General features: G+C 39.7%; 1 protein-coding gene across 2 annotated transcripts in view; it reads right to left on the bottom strand.

The window, feature by feature from the left end:
• Positions 1-815: 815 nt before the first annotated feature.
• pvalb6 (parvalbumin 6) overlaps positions 816-19,674 on the bottom strand; it is a 60,198-nt gene continuing 41,339 nt past the window's right edge. Inside the window, exons 1-5 of one of the 2 annotated variants that reach the window (XM_005750154.2) lie at positions 12,261-12,443; positions 3,971-4,036; positions 3,404-3,536; positions 3,168-3,277; positions 816-1,565 (exon numbers count right to left, since the gene is read on the bottom strand). In XM_005750154.2, coding sequence (XP_005750211.1) covers positions 1,540-1,565; positions 3,168-3,277; positions 3,404-3,536; positions 3,971-4,031 — 330 coding nt within the window. In that variant the 5' untranslated portion in view covers positions 4,032-4,036; positions 12,261-12,443 and the 3' untranslated portion in view covers positions 816-1,539. Of the gene's footprint in view, positions 1,566-3,167; positions 3,278-3,403; positions 3,537-3,970; positions 4,037-12,260; positions 12,444-19,674 lie in introns of those variants that run through there. The other variant, XM_005750155.2, reaches the window with a different exon arrangement.

Below are 19,674 nucleotides of genomic sequence, written 5' to 3'. Positions count from 1 at the left end.
AGCTTTGATATTAATGAGTTTTTTGGGTTCATTGAGAACATGGTTGTTGTTCAATAATAAAATTATTCCTCAAAAATACAACTTGCCTAATAATTCTTCACTCCCTGTAGAGTTTGAGAACTCATCAAAAGATCTCAGGAAACAAAGTTTTCATGGTAACTTCATCCTGTGATAGAGGATGTCATTCCCACATACTTCTTTCTATAATTCCTCGGGTTTTGTCTTCCTCAAACTTATCGTAACTGTCTGTTGGAACAAGCATTGAGGTTGTCTCCGCAGCACTGAGCTCAATAGTCTCATGCCCGCTAAATAAAGTGATATCCTTCGAGCTACAGATCTGTGTTTATTTGCTCAGGCAGTAAAATGTTCTACTAAAGAAGATAAAGATTCCTGTGTTGCCTGTTTGGGTCCTCCGCTGGGGATACTTAACCCAAATTGAACCTCGGCATGAATCCAACTGTGTTAATGGCTCGACAGCATGGTTCTCAAACTAGTATTGCACTTTTGAGTAAATGGGAGATATGGCCTTTTAAACCTCCACTCCGCCGAGGTTTTGTTTATGCCACAGATTATATATTAAGAAATATTTTTAAAAAAAATGATACTGTGTGATCATTTTAACCCCCTTAGACACAGCAGTTTTGTTTTTGAAAGTACACCTTCTCATACAACATTAGGGTTTTTTTTTCAGCTGATCTGCTTGATAAAGGAAAAAGTGACAGAATAGAGGAAAGGAGAAAGAAAGAAGGACAACGAGATTGAAAGTGTAAAATCAGATAAGAGTCACATCAAAGGAAGGAATTAACAGAAGCGACTTAGTGAGTCAGCCTTCTCAAGGCTTTTCTTTTTTCCACTTTATTTTGTTCTTTCACAGCTTGACTTCTTTCTTCTTTTGGTGTGTTTTACAACAGCTCATTACCAGAGGAGAAAGGAATGGATGGATAGCTAGATAGATAGGTTGATGGTGTGGGAGAGGACAGAGGGGAGCGAATGCAGTAAGGGGCACTGATCCAGACATGAGTAGAGAGAAGAAGAGAAAAAAAGATAAACAAGGAAGGGAAGAGAGAGGAAGAACTGGTTCATGGAAATTGAAAGCTAGGAAAGGATGCAAAGTCAGAAGTAGAGAAGGAAATGAGGGTCTTTCTTTTATAATCTCTGTTATCTTTATATATCTACTTTATGCTTTACAATGTAAGTTTAACTCCTGCAGGCATGTTTTTTTTAATCTATACATAAACAGAAACAAGAACAGTTTGTATAAAACGGATTAAATAAATAGGGTGAATACGGCTAAAGGGGAAACTCGGGACGTGAGGAGGTTGCACAGCACAGCCTACTTCAGTGCAGCATTGTGTTTCGTGAAAACTGCAGGTGGGAGGTGAAGAGGAGAGGAGTGATCGGAGTGGGGATCGGCTTCAGCCTGGTGGGAAGGAGAGGTGTAGGTGCTGGCGGAGGTGGAGGAGGAGGGGGAGGTGGGGGGATTGCCAGGATGTGGTGTTGGTTGCCATGTGATCCTTCATTGCAGTGGGAGCAGAAGAATTATTCTTTCACAAGGGCAGCAAATTCTGAAAGAAGGAAAAAACCACAACCTGTTAGGAGAGTGCGAAAACAGCAAAACATTGAAACGCTGTTGAGAAGCACGTGCAGGCGGGTTTATTTTATGCACAATGTTTATACCCTGTCAATATCAGAATAAGGTTTTGAGACTTATCTGCATCAAACAAGTTATCACATGCATGCCTTTAAAGATCATGTCACGCTGTTATCTCTGGGTGGGCAGTTGAATTTTCTTGAGCTTACAAAAGAAAAAAAATGTTACTTTTCTTAAATACTTTCTGTATTTAATCAAACACATTACAATTACAGAATTCGGGTTTTTTTTGTAGGGACAACTCGGGCCTATAGAAAAGAACAAGAACTAAAAAATGAGTAAGATAAGTAAAAAAGTGACTATGATTTTTTTCGTTTTTAAAGGCCCTGTCTACACGTACACGGCTTTTTGATTCACATAGTTTTTTCATGTGTTTTGGACTGTCATCCACACAGAAACTGCAATTTAGATAACTGAAAACCAAGCTATAGAGAAAACACCTTCCAGGGTGAATGTTTTCACAACCTGATTTTTATCTTGCAACATCAAAGATGGGAACCTTTGTCGCCTTTTTTGACATCAGGCTGCACACCACAATATTGCTTCATCACCATCTGTTGCTTTAGCATGCTTTTTTTCCCCCAACGTTTCCATGTGGACAGAGATTTTTTTGAAAAATCCTAATTTTAAAAAATAGCTGTGTAAGTGTGGATCTGAGTTTTCAGTGAGTGGGCTGATGATTCCTATAGGCGGACCCACCGGTAGACAGACATTTGTATGAATTCTGCATCTACTGTGGGTCTCAGCTTTTGCATAATCGTATGTTTACTATATTAAGAAGACAAAAATCATATCTATCAGTTCTGTATCAGGGTTTAACTGTACATCCTTGCCACTCTAAGGACAAAGATGTTCATCCAACCCTTTTGTACCACATGCCCTTTATCTTTAGTTGACTGTTGTGGTTAGGGTGTCACTTTCAGTGGCTACATCGCCCACCGGTTTTTGAAATGAACAGATATAATTACACATTGAAAAAAAAAATGCAGATTGACAGCAGAAAAAACGTATGGCCAAGTGGATTTCTTGTATGGGTGTGAGGGAGTTCACTAGGTCTTCTAGGACATAGATATATCTTAATTCAGTTTTAGTAGTGGATGTAAAAGTGTCCAGATGAGTTCAAGATTCAGGATAATTGTCTTAGGCCATATAACGTGCCTGCTGCAGCAGAGGTGATATACAGTAGCTTCTGTTTATGGATGCGATCACAACCACACTGCTATGGCCAATTTCAAGGAGCAAGGCTAAATTTTAGTAGTGTGCTTTACCCTAAAGTTCAGGGCAAAAAACTGAAAAAACTTTTCTTAAATATGAACATTGACAGACTTGTGCTTAAAATCTGCCCTGATTGCTTTTCCTTGTTTTTTTTCTTCATGATTTTATCCATGAAGCACTAAACACATGCATAGATGAATGAAAATGGGAAAAAAAACCCTGCCATTTGGGTTTTTGTGTTCTTTATGTGTGGGCCTTTATTTAATAATAGAATAATTTGATGTATTTGTGTTGCGTTTACCATCAACTCCAATCTTGCCGTCTCCATCCTTGTCAGCTGCTTTTAAAAATGCTTTGGTTTCTTTGTCTGTCAGGTCCCTGCCATCTTTGGCAAAGCCCTTCAGGACGAATCTACGAGAGGAAGCAAAGAAGATTGGATTTGTGTCACAGAATGCTTTTGTGTGGATAATTGTTACTCTTTTGGGGATTTCTTTGCACACACATGTGTGTTTGAGTGCATGTGTTAGTTTGTCTCACTTGAGTTCTTCCTCCTCTATGAAGCCGCTGTTGTCCGCATCCAGCACCGTGAAGACCTTCTTCACATCGTCGGCAGACTTGGACTTCAGACCCACCAGCTCAAAAAACTTCTTGTGGTCAAAAGAGTCAGCAACTGGACACACAGAAAAACACAGAAGCCACATCAGGACTTTGACGATTTCATTTAAACTCCTCTTGATGCCTATTAAAATTTGATAATCCAAAAAACAGAGTGATTTAGATACGATTGGATCTTCTAATGTTTAAAAAAGAGACAAAGCTTTTGTTGGACACTTAAAGGGCATCAAATTCCCAACGTAAGTAAGTGTGAATATTCACAAACTGTCAGAACATGGTGAAATACAATTAAACTACTAATTTCTCAATGTCGAGGAAAGTTTCTTATTCCGTGTTGGTCTGGTTAATGAAGGCCAAAGGTGGAAAATTATTTTTTATAAGTTGAGTGTAACCGATATAGAACGACGTAAGGGAAAAAAAACCCAAAAGTTCTGGCTCCAGCTTTTTTTGGGACTAACTTTTTCCTGTCACGGCTGTGCTGGTACTCACCTGCAAATGCATCTAGAGCTTTCTTGATGTCATCGGTGTTGAGGATGCTGCTCATTGCCATCTCGGCTGTTGGAGGAGAATTAAATAAGTCAGGGGAGGGAGACTGAATCAAAAGAGAAGACCCGAGAGGGGACAAGGTTAAAAGCAAGGTTGCCAGAGAGCAGAGACAGTACTGAGACATTCTCGTATTACACTGGTGACACTCTAGAAATGGAGCAGGAAATCAGGACATGTGAGAAGGAGGTGATGAGTGACAGAATGAATTAGTGACAGTAAAAGAGGAGTGATAAAGGGAAAGAGGAGAATGAGAGGAGAAAGGTATCCTGCTGTAGTAGGGTGTTGAGAGATACGGGAAGTGAAGGAGGTTTGTTTGTGGCATTTCAGGATGTAGAGCCAGGGCTGCGGAAATTAAAACAAAAATCAGGATGGAAGGAGAATACCAGAATGATGGAGACGAGTGATGACAGATGGACACAAAAACAAGTGTGCCTTTCAAATGTTTTCCATTTTATCTGTGTCATATCTTTGAGGTGGTAGGGACACAAACAGGGCGAGAGGCCACGTCAGCAGGGGTTTAACAGACCATATGAGTCCTCTGCTGTGTTTGAAATATCACCGGAGAATTCAGTTTGTCAGCCCACTCCAGATGGAGAATCTTCTTCTTGTGCCTCGTGCTATGAAAGGTGAACCCTGCGCTAAACTGCGCTTTGGCTTTTTACTGCGTGTGTGTGACTGAACCTGATCGCTGCTTATGAAGTTGTCACTTTCCCGCTGACTTTGACTGATGCCCTCTTTCCTTCTGTTGAGAGTGTAAAGACACGTGTATGGGATGTATACATTAGACGGTAAACACAAATCTGTAAGAGTGGAGGAGGAAGTTATAAAGCTAGAGAGGAGTGGTGCTAAGGGGAAGCGAGTTATGTGTGGATTAGAGGAAGTAGTACTCCGATTTCACTTTACAGGCAGGCGAACCATAATGGGGTTTTGTGGGCAACACATTATTTTAAGTAGGCTGTGTGATCAATGAGTACTGGTTCACTCACATCCACACGAACCTTTGCCTGAATGGACAAATGTACGACTTTCTGCGCTATTCACAGTTCACCAGAAAAATGTCTTGGAAATCAGGTGAATAATACATTACATTGAAATTAGAACATTAAATCACAGCATTTCAGAACGTCAGGTGCAGGCTATCACACAACACCACACACAATAGATGTGCAGTGAATTTTCCAGACAGACTAACTTCAAATCCACAGCAAAAAGCCAAAGGTCAGCAGAGGACACCAGCCAGCCGAACTGTCTTCCAGAGACTAACTAGTTGAGGACATTTGCTAGATCAAATAAATTTTATTTAAGTTATTCACCAGTTTTATTCCATACTAATCAAAAATGATAAACTGGAAGCATATGTTTTACTTTGTGTCCCACAAAGTTGCAAAAAATGCTTGCCTAGAGTACCAATGACATCTCTGGGAGTTTACATCATCCTAAATCTCTCATTTTTGTGCCTCAGATAAAGCTGCGTCACAGTGGAAGTTACAAATACATCAGAAGCCAAAGACTGTGTAGCAGAGTGTAAAATGGGAAGGCACAGGGTCCCTCATATTTCAAACACAAGCTCAGCAGTCATTTCATTAGGGACACCTGTTCAGCTGCTCATTAGCACAAATATCTAATCAGCAGTCACGTGGCAGCAGTTCAGTGCATTTAAGCATACAGATGTGGTCAAGATGACCTGCTTGAGTTCAAACTGAGCATCAGAGTGGTGAAAAAAGGTGATTTAAGGGACTTTGAGCATTGAGCATGGTTGTTGGTGCCAGACGGATATACTGCTGATGTGCTGGGATTGTGCCACATAACTGTGTCTAAGGAAGTAGACTTAGTTATGTGGATTGAAATAGAGAAAACATCTAGTGAGTGCTGGTTCTCTGAGAGAAAATGCCTTATTGATGCCAGACATCAAAGGAGAGACTGTTTTGAGCTGAAAAAAGGCAAAAGTGATTGACTGACGAGATACACAGAAGAACATCACTAAACACACAACATCTCAAGAACCTTAAGCAGATGTGGTCTACAGCAGCAAAACACCACAGCGAGTGCTCTTTCTGTCAGCTATGAACAGGGAACTGAGGCTGACATTTGAATGGGCTTAGCAAAATTGGACAACAGAGGACTGGAAAATCATGTCTTAGCCTGATGAGTCTTGATTTGTGCCGGCATAGGAGGGTCAGGTTCAAGTCAGTGGTGATGGTGTCCACCCATCTTCTGAAGGCTGATTTCAGCAGTACAACACACCATCTCACAAAGCCAAACTGGCTGTGAATATAAATGTGGACCAAAATCTCTGAGGAATGTTTTACAGCACTTTGTTGAATCTATGCCACCAAGAATTAGGGCAGCTCTAAGGACAAAAAAATGGTCCAAACGGTTGCTAGCAAGATGTACCTAATGATGTAGCCAGTAAGTGTACACGTGCAAAACACTTCAAAACACTCAAAACAGTGCCCTTGCAGCAGGTCCTGTATATATTGGCGTCACAATCACTATATTCTCCTATGAGAACACAAAAACACGCAGACAGACAGAACGATTCACAAGGTGAAAGCAATACCAGCCACACTGGAACGCACGTGATCCCTAACGGTGTCCTGACACCTTCAGTTAACGAGCAATTAAATCTGATATCTGATACGTAGTTTGATTCAGATGCAGATGCCACGGAGATAATCAGCAAATCAGAACGTAATGTCACCCCATGGCAGAGCACAGTCCACACACATCCTCTAATACCTGTCATTCATTTGTGCAAGCAGATGTTAACAATAAAGAGATTTTTTATTCAGCGTCTAGCTCATACAGATGGGGGATGAGCATAAGCAGAGCTACTTTTTTTAAGTAGCGTGTTTCAAACAGCTTAACAGCATCTTAAAAATTTAAAAATGAATCGTCACTCTCAAAGATGGAGAAAGAAAGAGGGTGGAGGACAGGAGGAGAAGGGATGATTTCCAAGGGTAAAAACTTGTCAGCAGGTGACAGGTGATAATAAAGTGAAAATTTAATTCATATTACTTTCAGTTTTTTATCCAGTGTTGTTAGGGCTGTCTGATTAAAAAAAACACCAGCTTGTTTTTAAGACAATACGTTTTCTATTTTATACAATATACTTGAAATCTTCAGCCCTTTCATTTTAATCTAGTTAAGGCTTCAAAATATCCTATTCTGAGGTTGTCTGAAACATAGCAACACTAACAAATTAACCATAATGCATTCACCAATTATCAACAAGTGTGCTTAATTTCATAGTAATCCATCTTCTTAATTTTTTAACATGGAACACATTTGTAAGAGTCTGACTTCAAAGATTAGTCAGATGCTCTGGTGGAAAACTTTGAGAGTTGACGGAGTTGAACTGTCTCAACTAAAGTCATAGGAATGACACTCCATCATCATTTTCCTTGGACCGTCATCAACACTGTGTTCTCTCTGTTCAGCAAATGATACTGAACTGGCCAATATCACCCCTCCGTCCTTCTCATTGTTGGAAATACGGTCTGTATGACCTATACATTTCCGCAGGTTGCAAATGACTCATGCCGCCTGTTCTTTGCTGCATCATGCCTCAGATATCACTGTGTTTAATAGCCACAATAAAATGAATGTTTAGCAGCTCTTTATGTACCTTTATGACCCTTAACGGTTAGGCAAACCTATCTTCAGAGTCATTTTGGTTTCAACTATACACCAGTAAATTCATGCGAATGATGCTTTTACATGCTGACCAAGCCTTTCCTCTGAAAGACACAAAAAACTGCTAAAATCCAAAAATCCATCTTTGTGATATTTCCTGTTACAGTAGCACATTTGTCCACGCAGACACACCTGCACGCATACAAACAGACTAACAGTTCACCTTGTGAGGATGGTAAAAATACACCAAAGTTAATCTATAACATCCCAGATCTCTTTTAATAATCTATTAAATAAATTAGGTATTTGAGGAAATGTGCAGATTTTCTTCGTTGGTGTCATTTTATTTCATTTTTAATGTTGGTAATGTCTATGTGATTAGTAGATCACATGGCATTCATTTTAATTCTCATCGATGCAATGATCTAATCAGCCAATCATATAATTCAATTCAAATTCAATCTTTATTGTCCCAAAAGGGAAATTAGTTTAGCAACAGGATAAAAGTAAACAAAACAATCATATAAAATGACAATGATAGTAATAGAAAATCCCAGAACGGTTATATGCCATTTAGGAGACAGGATGCAGTAGGGATAAAAGAAGCTTGGAGTCTTTTGGTCTTCCTCAGAGGTCAGGAGGCAACAACTCAAACTCACTGTGAAGTGGATGGTTCGAACAATGAACAATAGAATGAGCCTTTCTAAGCACATTTTTATTGTAAATGGCCAAAAGTCCATCTTTCCAGCGCCCTGAAATTTTGCTAGTAGTTTCTACCAAAAGACCCAACCAATTCTTATTCCTCACCATCAGGTTACCAAACCAGGCAGCGATACAAAAAGACATCACAGATTCGATAAAACTTCTATGAAACAAAGACAACAGCTCAGATGAGACATTAAAAGATCTCATTCTCCTTAAAAAGAACAGTCTTTGTTGAACTTTTTTAGTAGTGGCATCAGCATGAGATTCAAAACACAGTTTATGGTCAAGTACCACACCTAGATATTTATAACTCTCAACGATCCCAATATCAGCAGTTTTAATGATAGTGGGTGATGAGCTGTAAAAGGACTTCCTAAAATCAATAATCATGTCTTTAGTTTTTGACACATTGAGTGAAAGGAAGGACTCATCACATTAATCCACAAAATCATCTACAACCTGTCCATGGCCTGACTCGTCCCCCACCAGAAGACTGACGATCACTGTGTCATCAGCAAACTTCAGGATGTGTCTGTTCGTGAAATTGCTGCGACACTCATTCGTGTACAGAATGAACAGAAGAGGAGAGAGAGGCAGCAACCCTGGGGTGATTCAGTACAAGAGGAGAGCACATCAGAAAATACATGATTCACCCTCACGCATTGTGACCTATTAGTCAGAAAGTCTGTCAGGAGAGTGGCACAGTTGTTGGCGCCAGATGGAGTGGTCCGAGTATTTCAGAAACTGCCGATCTCTTGAGACTTACCATCTTTAGGGTTCATAGAGAGCCGTCTGGGAAAGAGAAAATATCCAATGAAAAGGTCTTGCCAATGAAAGAGGTCAGAGGAAATGGCCAAGCTTATAGGAAGGCAACAGTCGATCAACTATTCTGTTTATAGAAGAGCATCTCTAAATACTTCTTTAAAAATAAATAAATTCAGTTTGCTCGACTTTCTTGCAAAGTCAAATGAGAACACTTGAAATATCAGGCGTGCCTGAAGTATACGATACTGGAGCCAGAATAGATTGGAAGGAAGTGGATGAAATTTGTTCTTAGCATAAGAGAAATCCACATACCAACAACTCTAAAGCTTATTCATGGGCATATTATATATTTGTTTTATCAAATGTACTAATGAGTGAGAAAGGTAATCAGCAGATTTTTAAAAAAGTTGACAGATTGTTTTAACTCTAAACTTTAATGTCGGGGGATTTCATTCAATACCACGAAATGAATCTAAAACGAACAGCCATAGTAGCACAATTATTAAGAAGTCAACATGATCCATGTCCACAACAAGCAAAGTCCATTATGCATTTATGAATTTATTCATGTAATTCAAAGTGTGGACTCAATGACTGCTTTGTATATTATTTACTTCTTATTGTTATTACTTTTCTAGTAGTTTATTAAAATGTCAGATAATGAACCATTTGTAATTTTGCCTATTTATTAACAGAGTAATTTATTTGTACACAGTGTATACAGTAACACATTTAGCTCATAATTGGTGAAATGTTTGATTATTATTAGATGACATCTTTTGTCTGGCTAAATAAAAAATTGAAAGTTATTCTACAAAGACCGAACTTTAGAAAACGCTTCGTATTTCTTGAGGATAAAGTAACATCTCAAAGGCAGTTCTGGTTTACACAAGGCTTGCCTGTGAACCTTTTAAAGTGGGGAAAGACTTGGGAAGTCACATGACTCTGATGGTCTTGCTAGGTGTGGGAAACCCAACTATAGTGCAGGAGTGCCAACTCTCCAGTTTACAGTAACAGCTGCATGGATGTGTGAATATATTTGCGTGTGTGTGCGTGTGCATGTGAAAGTTTTTAAATGTGTTACTGAGGTGCCAGGCAGACTCGAGTAAAGAGGTGGAATGCAGGAAGAATATACTTGCATTTCAAGAAACCTGAGCCGTTTGTGCTCATTTGAGAATGTGAATCTGAGAGTGTGTGTGTGTGTGTGTGTGTGTGTGTGTGTGTGTGTGTGTGTGTGTGTGTTTGAGAGGAACTCTGTTAAAAGCTGAGGTAATATGTGTGTGCCACTGTGTGTTAGACTTATATAGATAAACCAAGGCAAGGTGCCCCTTCAGTATTACTGCAGTGTGAACTGAAAATGAACCTTCTTCATTTTTTCTCTTTCCGCCTCTCTGGCATTTTACAGCAATCTAACATTAAACAATAAACACATTCTAGTGGAATTATTGTTATTATGTGACTTAAATACCCCTCAAGCTTTATGCTGATTTAAGGTTTCATTACGATCGCCAACAGCGAGGTTTATTTTGTAATTAAAAACTCCACAATTTTTCATTTGGCCTATAACCATACAGTGCATTTCATATCCCTACAAAAGATTTCAGTATTTAACATTTGTCATTCAGTTCCCTTAAAGGGTGCCAGCAGCTTTAGCTACACCATTAATGTGAAGACAATGAAGCACTCTAATGGGCTATTCTTTCTTGAAACAAAGGGAGCCCTCAATGATTTTCTTTCTCCCTGAAAGCTTTTAATCTGAATCGCCACTGATCTGCAAAATTACCTCAACCAGAGCTATCTGTTAGAGTGCATAAGACTGCTTATCGATTGTATGAGAAGAGATGGTACAGTGGTGTCAGTTCCATAACTGAAACAAACACACTTGTGCGTGCATGTAGCCACGGGCGACTGCAGCGAGTAAAAAGAGGATTTGATAAGAGCAGCAGAGGCATGGGGATCATCTGGCTGTTATCACCACTGGCCACTGTCTAATCCGCTGGCAGGTACGGGAGAGGATAGCTTAACCACACAGTTACAGCTTGCCATCAGCAACAGCGCTGCATTTGTGGTTTGCATGTGCGTATGTGTGTGTGTGTGTGCAGAAGGATCTGTGCATTGTTTTACAAGAAAATATTCAGTTCCTGGTCAAAGGAAAACAAAACTTGTAATCTAATCATAACAATGATCATACAAATAATTTTTTAGACATTTCAGTGTGCTATGGGCTGAATCTGTTAGTCTGAAGTGAAGCTTTATATACACGGGGTGTGTTATTGTGTATTTCAAGCAGGAGACATGCATCTTTTTGCTCTTCCTGTACAGTAAGTTTTTAGAGACCAGTATATAAGAGATATGTCATTTGGCACCTGAGGTAAAACTGTACTTTAAATTATGCCAACGTAATAAGAATGTCCTGATGTGAAGCAGATACACCATTAATGACGGCCCACGAGCAAAGATGGCAAAAGTTGTACCGCTTTACCCGAGGGGCACGTCCCTGTGTCATGTTTGCACCAAAACACTCTGTCTCCTCATTAATTAAGACTGCAACCACTAAAGTATTGTTCTCCTCATTAATATTCATGGCACAGTTTAGTATGTGAGCAATATGCAACATTTTAATCATAAGCACATGGATTTATTCTCAAGAGAAATTTCCCGTACTTCATCAGCATTTTGCTACAGATGCATTACCATGGAGCACGGGCAGGACACTGCTTTCAATCTCATTAAGTGGTAATTAAAATTTGACCTTGACAGATTTCACACATAAGCGGTGTTGCAAACCTGTGTCCTTTAATTCTGGCAGCAAAGCGTTACTATCAGAAAGTGATTACTTTGTTGATATCCTGTCGCTCTATCTAAATCTAAGCAGACTCTATGGAGACAGTGAAAGAAGGCAAATTGCTTTTCCTGTTTAGTTGCATCCATCACTGCATTTGATTAGAAAGCAAAGCCAGCTGTAAGCGTTCATCAGCCCTGTGAGGAAGGTACCTGAAAATCATTGTCAAGTGTGATCTACTGCAGGTTACACTTAAAGCACTGGCCTTTGTCGTTTCATCTCTCATTTATCGCTGTCTTTTTCTTTAAGGCAAACTTTTTGTCTCTCCCTCATTCTTCCTCTTACCTTGTTGCTGGTGGACGGGTTTAAGGCGGGAAGAGGGGCGAGATGGGTTCAGGAGGGATGTCCAGTCAAAGATCAGAGGCTCTGCTCTTTCAGTTTTATACCTGTCCTCTCCAACTATTTTAGGATGAAAAATGGGCTCCGGGTTCAGTGTGGGGACAGGGGTGTTATCCTGCTAGGTTGGCCTGTATCACTTTCCTGACTGGACCCGTGCAAATCAAACATTACTATTAATAATCTTGGATCAATCTCCACCCCTCGTTCCAGCCAGATTTCTTTTCTTATGCTCACCCTTTCTCACCCCTCCCTCACTCTAGCTCTCCCTCCTTCCAGCCATTCGATTTCTCCACCTAATTTTCTCACACCTCCCACCCGAGGGACTTTGCTCTGTCCTCTAATCCGTCTCTGATCCTATCACTCACTCCACTACTTCTCTTTGCCTCTCTCTCTCTCTCTCTCTTCCTCTCTCTCCATTCTCTTAAACTTTTAATTTTCACTTTTAATTCTCCTCTACGAATTCCTCCTTTAAGGCATTCCACATCATCAGTGACAAATTACAAGGCCATGCTCTCTATCACTGTTGTTTTCTATCTCTTGATCATTTAAACTGTTAGAAAGTTGGCATACAAAATCGTCTTTAGGGTATTTCTTATGATGCTTTGTCTAATAATCTTCTTTTTAGTTAGTATTGATGCTCAGGATTTCCTGTATTGTTATACACCTGTGGTGGCAAAACATTTTTGATTTCTGTTTATATCCAATGGTGAAATTTGTCATGTGGCTAGCTAGCTAATTAAGCTAACATTAGCCCCTTGAGTTGGCTGTAAACGTTGGCTAATATACGCTAACATAAGCCCATGAGGTAGGTGCAAACAGGATACTTAACAATACTAGTTTGGTTATCTAGAATATATAGTGGGGAAAAAAAGAAGAATATATTTCCATAAAGGGTATATTGGGCCCAAAGCAAACATTCCTAAATCCAATGTAAAAAAAAGAGGATACATGAGAGAAGATTTCAGACATGAAAAAGAGCCAAGTTAAAAGTTTCTCAAAAAAAAGTCCCCACCCTTGGTACTGTTAACTCTGTGTGGCCTTATGTGTGATTTATACTTCTGCTTTGAATCGATGTAGCCCCTACGATGTTTACAGCATTTATACCAATGCTGGGGGTGTTGCTTTGCAGTTTTGCTGCCAAAACAGTACTTAATGATAATAATAATAATAATGGATTGCATTTATATAGCGCTTTTAGTTCCCATTAAAAACTAGTTTATCCATTCTCTTTCCATTGATTTGGAAAATTGAATCAGAAGAACAGGTGGCCAGGAACTGACAGAAGCCAACAATATGTTCACAGTGGGTCAATCAAAGCTAGCAAGGGTTTCAGAAGGGTTTGCGGATGCTATATACCTACAATGTAGATTTAATGCAGAGGCATGAATCTCACTTTTAGAAGAAACTGAAAGTTTGAAAGACTTGCTGTGGCTTACCCAGGCTGCTGATTCATACCTCGTTACTTCCTTTCTAAGGGAGGGCTTTGTGAATCGTTAATTGTTAGATTTTCTAAAATCAGTTTTCTGAAGTTAAGATATGAATTAAGGAAAAGAAAATTGAACAGTATTCTGAATAAAATTTGTAGAGAAGTACACCTCCACAGTGAACAGTGCAGAGAAAGAACTTGCAAGAGGACCACGCTGCCGTTGATCACTCAGGCAGTGGCAGGTATTACATCTCCGGCCCAGCAGAGCACACCCAGTGCAGGAATTGTCCCTGAGGCTCACTTATAGATGTGAAGTACTTATAGCTGTGGAAACAGCTGTTTCCACTAAAGAATCGCTCACAGTGACCTTTAGAAAGACAGTCCAAGGCTTAGGCACTACTGTCTGCATGTAAGAGCCGTAAACAAGTCTGTGTTTGTGTGTTTGGGACTCGTGCATGCATTGTGAATGCTGAGTGCAGGAGTGTGAGTGAGACATTAAAAACAGGGGTGTGTATTCTCTGTCGAGCGACTGTGGACACCAGGTGCTATCATCCCAGTTACTGTAAAGATATTGTAGTTATGAGGCTACTATCAATTTCATGCTGGGTATTTATTTTAGAAAGAAAAGTGTTTAAACAGGCAAAGATTTATTATCTTTGCCATCTAATTATGAAATGTTTTGTATATTTGCCTGAGACTGTCATCACCATGACTTTGCAATCCTTACAAGGTTTTAATGGCATTAAATCGAGTTCTCCAATGACCTTCCTAGTCTATATAATGTTACTGGTGGTGTTTCTTATGTGGGATTTAAACCGCCCCCAAATGATACTGACCTCTTTCTTTTCCAATCATACATTTTTAGTTACAACATGTTGACAGAAACTGGGAAACTGAGATATGAGATCAGTAATCTAGTCACAGTTACTTGTAGGGTGGCAAAAAGCAATGATATGAAATTGAAGGTACTGACAAATACCTTATTATGTTCAGGTTTAGGATCTTATGTGAGAACTCGAAACTAAAAATAACCTTCTCTTTTAATTCCTCTGCCCCTGTCCTTGCTGCTGTGTATTCTCCTTTTTCTTCCCTCCATCTTTATCTAATTTTGTTGCAACATTGTGACAGGAATTTCTATCCCTCCTTCCATCCATTACGTTTTTTTGCTAGTACACTCCTTTCAAGTTCTCACTTTGTCCAGCCAAAGGGCCGCAGAGGGAGTTACCTTGATTCCCTCATTGCCTGGGTGCTTCTCGCTGTTGCCTGCCAAGAGGAGTCAGCAGGGTGACAGGATGGAGGAGGGAAGAAGAGAGAGACAGAGAGAGAGCTGATGGAGTTGTGACAACTGAAGCCAGGAGGGAGATAAAGGTGGGTGATGAAAGTGCAGAAATTAAAATAGTAATGACAAAGGAGAGATTTAAAGAGGAATGCAAAGAGAGCATTCTCTCTAGTGAAGGAGTAGAGGGCTAGAAGGTTGACAGTAGATGATGGAAAGGAATTTCGATGTAAGATGGTGTACAGAGGGGTTGAATGTTGTGGAAGCAAAAGGACCGAATGTGAGAAAGGATCAATCCCAGAGTTTGCCTTATGTGTTTGGGTTTATCTCAAACCCCAAAGACTGCAGGACACCAGGTTCATCATTGGCTCACATTTAGAGACAAAACACAAATCTTTGGGAGTTTTTCTTTTTTCTTTTGTCCCAATACCATGGCAGCACAGACTCCACCCTCCCGAACAGCATCTGAATGTTTCCAGTCGCCCTGCTGCTACAAATGATTGGTTTGCCGCTGCACCGTTTTCATTAAAAAAGATTTTTGGCTCGTGTTTACTTATGGGACTCCCATTTGTCAATGTTTGTTTGAGATTGCTCCAAATGGATTTGGATATGTTGTTGTGCACAGAATGGCACATTAAGGTGGAAAATTACAACCTACCTCTCTGATTCATTGGCAGCAGTCATGCAGACCGGATCTACTCTTAATCATGCAAACTCGTTTGGCTCATTATTGGATTCTCCTGAGTTTATCTGGCTTTGTTAGTCAAATCATGATCAAATATTTGTGTAAGTTATTTGTGTTAAAAAATATGCTAATTATTGAGTTGGGATTTAAGATTATGACTATTATTTCCTCTCAGATTATGTCTTTGGCCTCCTTTTTAAAAGGATTCTAAGCAAAACATGATTAGGTTTATTCTTGAGATCAACTAAGATGATAAAGTATAAGGTAGAAATCCCAGGAGGAACAGAAAGAGAAATGCACTTCTGTACACGAGAAATGCTAATAAGAGAAGTTGGGTTGAGTGAAATTCCTTTGAGCGGGAATCCAGGTAAGACAGCATAATGCAGTCACAATGGGAACCTGGTAAGTACAAAGAGATAGGGAAAAAGGAAGTTTCCTCCAAACTATCTGCTTCCCTGCATATTTTAAATGCATGGATGTACTGCAAAAAAAAAAAAGGTTGACCTCTTTCTCTCTTGTCTTCATATTCTTCTGAAGGAGGTAGGTGTCATTATCTCAGCGTCTTTGTGAAAATCTACACTCAAGAGATGCCTTTGTAAATGGAAACATAGAGGGATTGCAGCAAACAACTGGTTACACTCCAGAACAAGAGGGTTAGAAAACATCTTAATTCTTTGGGTACATCAAACCAAGATGCACTTTTACCAGAATGATGGGAAGAGAAAAATCTGGAGAAGAGAAATAAGTCATGACCCACAAGCATACCCCGACATCTGGAGCAATGTCGTGCCATTGGGGTGTATGGCTGCCAGTGGAACTGGTGGTCACTAGTGTTTAGTGATGATTTGATTGCTAATAGAAGCAAAACTGATGGGACAGAGCTTCACAGTGCAAAAGGATAATGACCCAAAGACAAAAGCAACCCAAGAGTTTCCTATTTTGATGCCTAGGCTTTCACTGATTGCAAAGGATATTTGTGATGTGTTACGTTTCGGTGTTGCCAGTGTTTTGTTTTTTGCGTGACTGTCATGTATTTCCTGTTTTACTTTGAAAGTCTATGTTATCTTAGTGTGTTCAGTTTACTTTTCCTTGTCTCGTCAGGTCTAATTTGCCCCACCTGTGTTTCCCTCCCGTGGTCCATTCCCTGATTGCTCCTTCTATGTATTTAAGCCTTGTGTTTCAGGATGTCATGGTCGCGATCTCCCCCCCCCGTGTTGTAAATAAATAGTTTGTTGTAAATAGTTGTGAATGGGTTTGTCAATGCTTTCGTTATGGGATATTTTCGTATTTTGGTGGAGAGCCTTCGTGGTTTTATTTTCCTTATTTCTGTTTTTCTACGTTGCACCCCGGTTGCCTAGGCCGGGGTGTAACAGATGTTATGATTATTATATTTATGTTAGTTTGTCCAATCACATTTGAAGCTCTAAAAAGAAGAACTGTGTATGAAAATAGGTGTTTAGCTTCCTAAATACTTTTGTTAAGTCTCTTGAATTAAAAGCCTTTGAATTACATTTAGATTTTTCTTTTAAATCCACTGTTCATATATGGATGCAAAATCACCCTAAAACATGACACGTGACCTTATGCACACTAAACTCAAATACCTTGACATCCCAGAAGTTATCCTATCTTGGTGTCATCTGATGAATATCGTGTCATAACATGCTACTGTCTCACTCTGCAGATGACATCAGTGTCAACTTATTTTTCCAGTTCATGACACAAAGGTCTAAGAATGGGTCTTGGTATGACTGTCTGAAATATCCTTCAGCCCTAGATAACCTTGTGATTCTTTTGGAACTCCCCACCCCCTCTGATTCTCTTTCTTCCTCCACTAACAAAACCAATTTGACAAATGTGTCATCTCCATCTAATGAAAATATATATGTTGGGTTGTCACCGCACAGTAACATTTAATATGGCATAAGTTTTCAAAAATGAGCTCAGCATTTATACAAGTCTCTGTGATCCAAAGGCTCCGGCTTCAGATTGCACTGAAAATTCAATTTCAGAGAGACAAAGAGAGGAGATATGCAGATACTGCTATTGCTACAAATCTTGCTGAGAGTGGCAGCCAATCCAAAGAAAGTGGCCGTCATTTGGAAAAGCGGCCAAAGATGGGGAAGCTAAAGCAGCTTGTTTCAAGCAGTGGATGAATTGGAGGGTCACATCAGTGCCTACCACAAAACAAATAAGGATTACATTGAATTATGAATCATGCAAAGCTACTACAGTGGCTGGAAGGGAACCTAATAAGCCCCCTTTGAGATTTTTATGTGCTACTTGCATCCAAATCAAATCCAGGCCTCTTTTGAGGATACTTCACTGTGCAAAAATCTGATGTGAGGAAATGAAATGTTTTAGGTTAGAATGTCAATAAATGACATCAGCGACTGAAAGCAACCAAAAAAAATCTTTTTTATTAAAAGAATTAAGAAATAAATATGCAAATAATAGTACTCTTGTAATCCTTGACAGAGGCACACAATTTTTTTAAATGTAACATCCCCGACACGCGCGCACACACATAAGCTTTAAGAGTGTTTGCGAAAGAGAAAGCTGGAGAGAACAGCCATCATGTGTCCTCCATGTGCACTGTTATATTACTGTGCCTCAGCAGTGCTTCCATCCATCTCGCTCTCACATCGAAATGCAGAAAGAAAAGTAAAGTACACAGAGTTGTGAGACAAAATTTGATAGATTGACGGGAAAAGTGGCAGTGAATCTGACAATAGGAGAAAAAGGGAGAAGATGTGTAATAGACAGACAGAAAAATCCACCTGGTTATTCACCGTAATAATCATCAGTCCCCCCTTGAACTATAGAACTGCATCCCGTAAACCTAGAAGGTTTCTGCAAATTTATAGATGTAAAGGACCACTCCTTGCTGCAGGGTCTGAAGATATTGGACAAAGATACCCAGAGACTTGGAAGTGTGAACGAATGATTGACCTGTCTCTACACACAAAGGAGGATGATGTACCGATAGAGAAGAAAGGTTGATGGAAGGTGGAAAAGGACGAGACAAAAAGCTACATCGAAGAAAAGAGGATTTTCCTGGATGCGATTTAGGGTGGAAGATGTATGAGTGTGCCTGTCAGATATCCATCTGTGCGTCTATCTTTTGGTCTGGAGAGTTGAGAAAATAAAATTTCTCACATCGAGCGACTGTTGAACTATCCATGAGGTGACAGTGTTGTCATCAGCTGTGCCTTCATCCCTTTTATTTTTCATGTGGCCACAGTGAACATGGTAATTTTGTTGAAACAGTTGTCATGCTGACTTAACAAGATGAGGATGAAAACCCTTCAGCTGATTTTCAGAGATTCACCATCTTTCGTATTAAAGGAAGTGATTTTATCTGGTGACGCTGGCGCACACCCATCAGAGCAAGCTGGAGTAAGATTATCATAAATTTAAAAAAAAAACCTACGAATCGAGTTATGAGCTTAACAAGTTACTGTGATGCAAATAAGAATATGTCCCGTGGATATGGTGGAAAATTACTTTGAATTGTTAGTGTCAGCATCCATGATCAAAATGACAATGCCTAAAATCATTCAGATGTTTTATTTGGTTGAAAGCGCGGAGATGACAGATTGTCCAAAGAATGTTATGGCAATCCTTTTTCTCTTCCACTGTGTGTCTTCTGTCCTGTCTCCCTCCCCTCACCCCCAACCGGTCACAGCAGATGGCTGCCACTCCCTGCTCCTGGTTCTGCCAGAGGTTTCTTCCTGTTAAATGGGAGTTTTTCCTCCCCACGGTCACCAGGGTATTCTCTGTATTATTGGGTCTTTACCTGACAATAAAAAACACCATGAGGCATCTGTTGTTGGAATTTGGCACTATATAAATAACACTGAATTTTTTTGGCTGATATACAGTGGGGCAAAAAAGTATTTAGTCAGCCACCGATTGTGCAAGTTCCCCCACTTAAAATGATGACAGAGGTCAGTAATTTGCACCAGAGGTA

Source organism: Pundamilia nyererei, unplaced genomic scaffold (genome assembly GCF_000239375.1).
Source record: "Pundamilia nyererei isolate P.nyererei 1_Seehausen unplaced genomic scaffold, PunNye1.0 scaffold00264, whole genome shotgun sequence".
NCBI lineage: Eukaryota > Metazoa > Chordata > Actinopteri > Cichliformes > Cichlidae > Pundamilia > Pundamilia nyererei.
The sequence above is the reverse complement of the archived record's forward strand: the minus strand, read 5'-3'. Positions and strand labels throughout refer to the sequence as shown.